Consider the following 8,587-nt stretch of genomic DNA (forward strand, 5'->3'; position numbering starts at 1 on the left):
CAGCAGGAAGTCAGCACTAACCATAAAATTGCTAAACCTGACATCGCTAGATATAAGGGCATTGCGTGGTAGAGTTTAATTATCTACGTCTTTCGATATTATCTACGTTTATACATAGTTTATTTCTCATATGTTAAATCGAGGTATCTTCTTCGATCAGTAATGAAATTATTAATAAATATTAATTTAAAAATATTTTTATATTTAAAAAATGTGTGTAAAGAAAATCAAATATTTTATAATAGAGAATACTAGGTAAATTTTTATATCTGTAATAATATCCCATTATTTTTTATTGTTTACATCGTCTCAAGTTTTCTTTCTTTTTTTTCTCTTAACATATTATTTGTATCTTTTAAGTTTTACTAAAAATAATTTAAATTAACGTTAACTTTGATGTATGGCTATTTTTTATAATTTTCAAAGAAATCATGAAATATTTTTAGGTTAAGTATGTTTTCTTTTTTCTAAATTTATCTTTATTTTATAATATAGCACAAAATATTTTTATATTAAATTATTTTAAAATTAAACAAAAATAAATCTCTAAATACAATTTATTTAATTTTGCATTTTTATTTAAATTTCATAAGCTCCAACTAAATAATTCCTAAATTAAATAATCTATTATAATGTTAAAATATTTAATGAGTTTCTGTTATTGGTCTTTATTTAATTATTTTTAATTCATATATATTGAATTGGTTAATTTTACTTATAAATGTATAGATATTTAATTTGATTAATACACAATAAAAATAAATAATGTTTGATAATTTATTAAATTTTATAAAAATTAGTTCTAAATTTAATTTAATGGCTAAATTGATTTTATAGTAAATTCATAATACTTAATCATAAAATATATAGTTCATTAATTAATTATGATAAAAAAAATATTTATTTTTATAAACTTTAGATACTGTATATCATTTAATTTTAATCTTTAAATAATAATTTCAAAAAGTTATTTTTATTAGCTTACATAAGTTATTTATGATCCATTATGAAAGTCAAATACAATAAGTTTGTTTACTTATTAATATATAATTATAACATATAATATATAATATTATAATTTATATAATGTATCTATATAGAACTATAAAATAAAAATAATTGTATCTTTATTTATCTGTAGATAATCAATACTTTTCAAAGATGGAATTAAATGGAATGAGTATGGGTATAGGTGTTGGTGTTGGTTCTTCACCTCCTCCTTCTTCATCAAGTACTGTTAATCCTAAAAAGAAGAGACGTACAAATACAAATACTACTCAAGCTACACAACGTACTCCATCAATGCAAGATTATGTACCTCCACCATTATCAGGATTTGGGGATACTGTTGTCGCTAGTAATCCTTTTGATGACATGCCACAACCAGGGCTAAATTCTACTATGCACAATGGTCCACAGCAAATGCATCCTCATCATCATCATTTAGGAAATCCACAAATGCGTGGAATGAATTCTTTAACGCCTGGTAATTTGAATTCTATGATACCACATATGAGTAATGTAAATTCGATGAATAATTCGACAATTGGCAATCATATGGGCCATATAGGAAACTTACCAAATACAAATCATTCATCAATTAATAATATGAGTCCAATAAATAATATGCGACCAAACATACCACAAAATTCAATCAGTTCTATTAATAATCATATGAATATGAATCATATGATGAATTCTCAAATAAGTGGTTCTGCAATAAATAATCCAATAAATGGGTTAAACCACAGTTTAGGAAGTCCTATGGGTGGACCAATAGGTTCGCCCATAAATAACATTAGCCCTAATCATATGGCTAATAGCACTTTAAATGTATCAACAATGAATGCAACAAATAATGCTCTTTCGCATAGTGCATCTCAATCTCATTCAAACCATTTAAATAATATACGTACTGGTTTAAATAGATCCCACAATATGTCAATGTCAACTATGAATTCATCACTACCTAATACTATGCTAGGTACTAACCAAATGAATAATTTAAATATGATAAGATCTCAAATAACCAATATTCAAAATGTAAATTTAAATCAACGCAATCACTTAGGACACTTAGGTAATCCTATGAGCAATGTTTCAAATAACTTAAGTGCGAAATCTCCTAGTCATGGAATAAATATTGGCAATGCAATGCCTCAGCATGGATTACAAGGACCTCCTTCACTAGGGCCTAAACCAATACCAGAATCTACGGGTAAAGTATATCCACCAGATCAACCAATGGTATTTAATCATCAAAATCCAAATGCTCCACCAATTTCCCCATGTGGAGTTTGCCATAAAGAAGTTCATGCTAATGATCAAGCTATTCTTTGTGAATCTGGCTGTAATTTTTGGTTTCATAGGCGATGTACAGGATTGTCTGAAATTGCTTATGATTTATTAATGCAAGAGGTATGTGCTGAATGGGTTTGTGATAGATGTATGCAGTCCAAAAATGTATCTTTGGTGAAATTTAAACCCTAAAATACTTCAATCAGTGTTTATTTCATGTTACAAAAAATGAAATGTATATGTACATGTGTATGTATGTACATATATATATATATATATATATATATATATATATATTTATTTATTTACATACTTGGATATATATATTTACATTATTAAGTTATCTTTCTTAGCCTTTTTAAGGTTACTATCATATTATTATTAAAATTGTTAAAAAATCACAAAAACATAAAAATTATTTAACAATAAAAAATTTCAAACCTATATTTCATGTTCGTATCTTTATCACAGTGCTACTAAATTTATATGTCCATTCCAATAAAAATAAAAGCCAGAACTAAAGTTAAAAATTGATTTATTTTTATAAATTTAATCCTGTGAAAATATTTCATGCACATACTATCACAAAATATATTTAATGTATTTTGATTAATTGAATATATAATATACATTTGTAATTTCATTAAAATAAAAGTAGTAAAAGTATATAGCTCATTCAAGTTATAAAAATAAGTCATATTATACCTTTAATCAATTTACAAAATACAAATTACAAAATATGACATAAGTGCAACTGCAAATTAATTTTTACATTAAAGTTTCAATTTATGCATATTACAAAAATATAATATTTCTATAAATTAATATATTTAATATAATAAAATTAAGTTATTTTTATATAAAATTTTGAATTATATTTTTTTATTTTAACAACAGAAATTATTTAATACACAATATTGTTTTTATTTTTAAAGTTTTAATTTAATTTATATGTTTATTTACGAGTATATATATATTTTTTAAATATTAAGTGCTTACTATAATTATTAATAGATATTGAAATAATATAGCAAATATAAATGACTCAAGTTATGAAGTAAATTATTTTTTGGGAAATCATGATATATAAAAATTGCTAATGAGTGCATGTATGAATTTCTAAAATATATTTTTTATATTATTTAAAATAATTTCAAAAATCAAAATCATTTCTATTATAATTAGATTATAAAGTATTTGTAATATTAAATTTATTGTATATATTGAAATGACCTTATTTATTGAATTTAAAACATGTTATTTAAATTTAAAAATGAATACCAAAATATATATTGTTTACATTGATTGTATTCAGAACATTTGTTAAAATGAATAACAAAAATGTTATTTTACAGAATAAATAAATAATTGACTTATATAATTATATACTTAAGAAAAATATTTTTATTTTCATTATTAATAAATTTTAAGCATAACAATATGTCCTAATTGAACTATAATTGTACGAGAGAAAAATACATAATAAAGTTACACATAAAAGAAAAAACTAAAATAATAGTATAAAGTAGGGAAATTAATGAATTTCAATAAAGGATGCACTGCATCCTTACTAATAAAATTTATATTTTATTGAAAAATAATGCTTTTGTTTATTAAATATTACATTTTAGTTAGTCAAATATAATTTTTTTATTACTTATATTTAAGAATTAATATTTTTCATTAAATGTTTTAATAGTGTAAGTAAATATTATTATAGTCAAATATAAAATCGAATTTTTATAATTATTTCATTATAATGTATTTATTGTTTGAGGCATGACAATGTTTTTCCAGTTTCTTATTAATACAGCTCGTTCACTACTCGCAAAAGTATATAATTTGTTTCAATACAATTGGTTGATATTTAATATCTTCACGAATTAATGAAGTTGATAATTGAAAATAACAAGTATATTATTTATTCATATTACAATATATGAAATAATAACTATTAATAATGATATATATTATAATAAAATATTAAAAAATATTTAATGGTTTTTTTATTTATGTATTACAATTAAGTTTATACTAGGTTGTACTAGTATTTTCAAAATATTTAACATAATATTTAACAATAAAAATCAATATAGTTTGTCATTTATTTAAAGTTCAATAATAAAAACTATTTAAAAAATAGATCACTCATTATTTATTTAAAAATTATTTTACTTCTTAAAATTTTGTAAATTGTATTATAACGTTAATATTAAGAAACATAATTATGTAAGTAATTGTATTAGAAATATATTATTATATTTGTAAAATTTTAAATATGAAATATAAAATTATTTATCTGAATTTAACAAATTTTAATTTTTAATTTTAGAAATGTAAGTTATTAAGAAAAAAGTACACATTTCATAGACTAAAAAATACATTGTATATTTATTTTCCTACATATATAATACACATATAGATATTTTAATATAAAAAACAATTTTCGTTAGTTCTTATTTATTAGGTTTTAAGCAGATTTCATATTTACAAAATTATAAAATTAAAAATTTTACAATACTAAAAGATTGTATATTGTGCTTTAGTTTATTTTCACATTTATAATTCTTTTAAATTCTTAAAAATTTATGTATTTAAATATAAATATAATTCTATATATAACATATAAATAGCAAGTACAACTTTGTATATTATATGTATTTTATTGCTACTTTGAAAATAATACTCAATATACTGTTTTATGATTTGAAAATAGATGAATTAGTATTATATTTAAAGTATTTTTTATTATACATATGCAATAAAGAATTAATATATTTTAAAAACTAAGTATTGTCTATATAAATATAAAATAATATTTTTATTAACAAGATATGATTTAAAAAACATTAAATTTTCATTATATAATTTTCCAAATTTATGCAGTCGACTTAAAATAATAATTTTTAATTATTTGTATTGTCACTATACTTTATAATTACCATAAAAAGTAAATTAATAATTTGAATAATAATTGTTTTTGCTATTTTCACTATATCAATTAATGTGTATAAACGGTATTAATTAACTAATAACATTTTTTGATCGTATATTACAAAATTAATATTAATTTATTTTAAATTTAATTATATATATAAATTATTTATAGTCTTTTTAAAATTTCATTATTGATAATTTTAATATTTGATTATGTATTGATCAAAATATATTTTGTTAAGGTATTCAAATATGCAAAGTATACCTTAGTTACTATTAAATTCTTAAAGCATCTTGATATATTAAAATAAAATATCAATCCTGTTCATTAATAGTTAAATATTCATTTTTTGTATTTTAAATTTTATTATTGGAATATTTCCCATAATTGTGTATTTTGATCTTTATAATAATCTTTATACTATAAAATTATTGTAATTTTATAACATAATTTACTTCAACATACTCATCAAAATTTCTTAACTTAATAAACCACAACTGCTAAGATTATTTTGTATGATTACATCTGTTACTGCATCAAAAACAAACTGAATATTATTTGTATCAGTAGCACACGTAAAATGTGAATACATTTGCTTTTGTTCTTTGCGTTTATTGAGATTTTCAAATTTCATTTGAATGTATGAAGCACATTCTTCAAAACTATTCTGTCCTTTATATTCTGGAAAGCAAATGCTTAGTGGACTTTTATTAATTTTTTCTTCAAATAAATCTTTCTTATTCAAAAAAAGAATAATAGATGTATCTATAAACCATTTACTATTACAAATAGAATCAAATAATTTCATTGATTCAATCATTCGATTCATTTCTTCGTCTTCAGCGAGGACTAAGTCATATTCACTTAATGCAACACAAAATATTATTGCAGTTACATCCTCAAAACAATGGATCCATTTTTTTCTTTCTGAACGCTGACCACCAACATCAAACATTTTAAATTGTAATCCCTTAAAAGAAAAACGTGTTTCCACAATTCCAGTTGTTTTTATTCTAGTTTTTAAAACATCTTGTTGAGTTGGAATGTAATTTGGCTGTGTAATACGGTCCAAAGCGTTTAAATAATAAGCTGCAGAATCATTTAATTGATATTCTCTATTCCGTGTCAGACAATGTTGAACACCAGCATCTTGCCACAAAATTTTCATTAAATAAACCAGTTCATTATTTAATTCACCTTCTTCAGTAGATGATGCTATTGTAAAAAATTGCCTAGCAACATTAAATCTACTTGAATCTGAGAAATCAATTTTAAGTTGATCCATTGCTCGAATTATTGTCATTAAACTTTGTATTGCATTACTGTATACAGCAGGTTTAAATTGATGACATTCCTCTTGACTATATCCAGTTTCATGAATTATCTTCATTTGTTTTACAATTGTAGATTTTCCAGATTCTCCAGCTCCAAGTAAAAGTAATTTAACTTCATTGGCAATATTTTCTCCATCTGCCCTAAGGCCTTTATCAATCTTTTTAGATCTTTCAGCTGCTGCTTTCTCACCATTAGAACTTGTTGCACACCCCATTTTATATTTACCTTATTTGAATTCAGATCTAAAATATATAATAAAAATATTAAATAATTATTGAAAATTAATTTTTTATGCAAATTATAAATTAATAATAATAAAATTCTAGATAAAATTTGTTTAATAAAGCTATTTAATTTTGTTTTTAAATATTTTACTAATACATATTTATATACAAATTAAATTACATTTGGAATTCTATATGCGAATATTTTTAAAACAATTATTTTTTAATGTATATTTTAATTTCTTTTAATTACATATAAATAACGCAAAAAAAATAATATTTTTAATAATATGAATAATATAATTAATAAAAAAGTATATGTTTTTCAGATATTTTTAATTTAATGCTTAATTGAATTAAAATATATAAAAAATGTCCTTAAAGATTTTGAACAAATTGTAAGTTTATTAATTATAATTTCATTTATAGAATTCTAAGTAATGTGTATACAAAGTTATATTAAAACTTAAAAAAAGAAAAAATCAATTATAATTAAAATATATTTTGTATAAAATAGTTAAATTTTTTTTATAGATAAGTTGTATAATTAATCATAATTTATTAAAAAAAAATGAATATATAATTATTTTAATAGATTGTTTTGATTTTTTTAATGAAAAATATTAAATTGTAAGTTAAATAAATAAAAATTTTATATATATAGCTTTAAATAATTAATAGTTTTATTACACAATTTAAATTATAAAAACTATTTTATAATTTAAAATTAAATCTATAATTTTATCAGATATTTTATAAATAATTGTGTCTAAGATTATTAGTAACAATATTATTATCTTATAATGATAAGAAACCTGTATTTGTAAAGATATTATTTATATTAATACTTAAAACTCATATTAAAATTATTTTAATAAAAAGGATTTAAAAAAATAAAATTTTATTGTAATTTTTATCTATAAACTTTTGAATAATAAAATAAGTGTAAGATTAATTTAATTTAAAACTAATTGTAAATATATTTACCTTTTATAAAATAATTTTCTATAAATAAAAGGTTATGTTGAAATCGAATTTAAATGAAGTACTTTACTGATATACAATATAAGCAGATGAATGTATATTTTAAAAACATTTTTTGAGTTGTATGAAATAGTTCTATGTAAATTATATTAAAAAAGACTCTATACAGATAACTATCGTTTTAAGTAATTACATTTAGAGTAAGCTTTTTCAAAAATAATGAAGTTAACAATAACGCAAAATATTAAAATGTATATATGTACAGCATTCTAAATATCATATACTTAATTAGAAACGTGTAAATAAAGTTCTATATATCAAATTTATAGACTACCTCGTCAATATCCAGGGAAAATCTCAACTCATATTCTAAATCTCAAATTTCAACTCACTAATCACAATGTCGAGTTGAATCCGTAAATTGTCGGTAAATTCGTAATCTATGTATGTCATTTATCAACTACGATTTTTTGATCTTTAGCATACTTTTTAAAGTTATTATTTAAATTATATAAATATTATTTTACTTTATAAATATACAAAATTTAAAAAATATAAGTTGATCGGCACTTTGATAAAATTAAGGAAATATGTGCTTTATTGGTGTAAATGTGAATGTAGAATTTATATTTGTCGATAATCTTTTCACAAAATAATATCTTGATTTATTTTAATTATTAAACAATAGTTTTGAAGAATAAAAAAAATTATTTTTCCTTTGTTTCAAATTTCAACATTTCTAATTCACATATTTTTTTTTATTGATGAAATTTATTATTATGGGTATAAATATTACTAAATACATAAA

The 8,587-nt window shown here is 20.4% G+C and overlaps 2 protein-coding genes across 4 annotated transcripts; one reads left to right on the forward strand and one right to left on the reverse strand.

Annotated features, from left to right (window-relative positions):
• The first annotated feature begins 216 nt into the window (after positions 1-216).
• pygo (pygopus family PHD finger) lies at positions 217-2,544 on the forward strand. Of its 2 annotated transcripts, XM_011507043.1 has the most exons (3): positions 217-255; positions 1,142-1,984; positions 2,072-2,544. In XM_011507043.1, the coding sequence occupies exons 2-3, from the start codon at positions 1,162-1,164 to the stop codon at positions 2,488-2,490; spliced, it is 1,242 nt and encodes a 413-aa protein (XP_011505345.1). In that variant the 5' UTR covers positions 217-255; positions 1,142-1,161; the 3' UTR covers positions 2,491-2,544. The 2 variants fall into 2 exon arrangements, with proteins under 2 accessions (XP_011505345.1, XP_011505344.1); XM_011507042.1 differs by having other exon boundaries at positions 1,142-2,544.
• A 3,110-nt stretch (positions 2,545-5,654) lies between these two features.
• On the reverse strand, positions 5,655-8,192 carry LOC105368125 (guanine nucleotide-binding protein G(i) subunit alpha-like). 2 transcript variants are annotated; one of them, XM_011507044.1, is made up of 2 exons: positions 8,114-8,192; positions 5,655-6,813 (listed from the first exon to the last, which is right to left on the reverse strand). In XM_011507044.1, the coding sequence occupies exon 2, from the start codon at positions 6,783-6,785 to the stop codon at positions 5,715-5,717; it is 1,071 nt and encodes a 356-aa protein (XP_011505346.1). In that variant the 5' UTR covers positions 6,786-6,813; positions 8,114-8,192; the 3' UTR covers positions 5,655-5,714. The 2 variants fall into 2 exon arrangements, with proteins under 2 accessions (XP_011505346.1, XP_011505347.1); XM_011507045.1 differs by lacking the exon at positions 8,114-8,192 and adding an exon at positions 7,783-7,859.
• Positions 8,193-8,587: the final 395 nt, after the last annotated feature.

The sequence above is a fragment of the Ceratosolen solmsi genome, unplaced genomic scaffold, assembly GCF_000503995.2.
Source record: "Ceratosolen solmsi marchali unplaced genomic scaffold, CerSol_1.0 scaffold6, whole genome shotgun sequence".
Taxonomy (NCBI): Eukaryota; Metazoa; Arthropoda; class Insecta; order Hymenoptera; family Agaonidae; genus Ceratosolen; species Ceratosolen solmsi.

Bases quoted from the DNA above. Each gene is read 5' to 3' on its own strand.
- LOC105368125 (XM_011507044.1), bottom strand. From the start codon at position 6,785: ATGGGGTGTGCAACAAGTTCTAATGGTGAGAAAGCAGCAGCTGAAAGA.
- pygo (XM_011507042.1), top strand. From the start codon at position 1,162: ATGGAATTAAATGGAATGAGTATGGGTATAGGTGTTGGTGTTGGTTCT.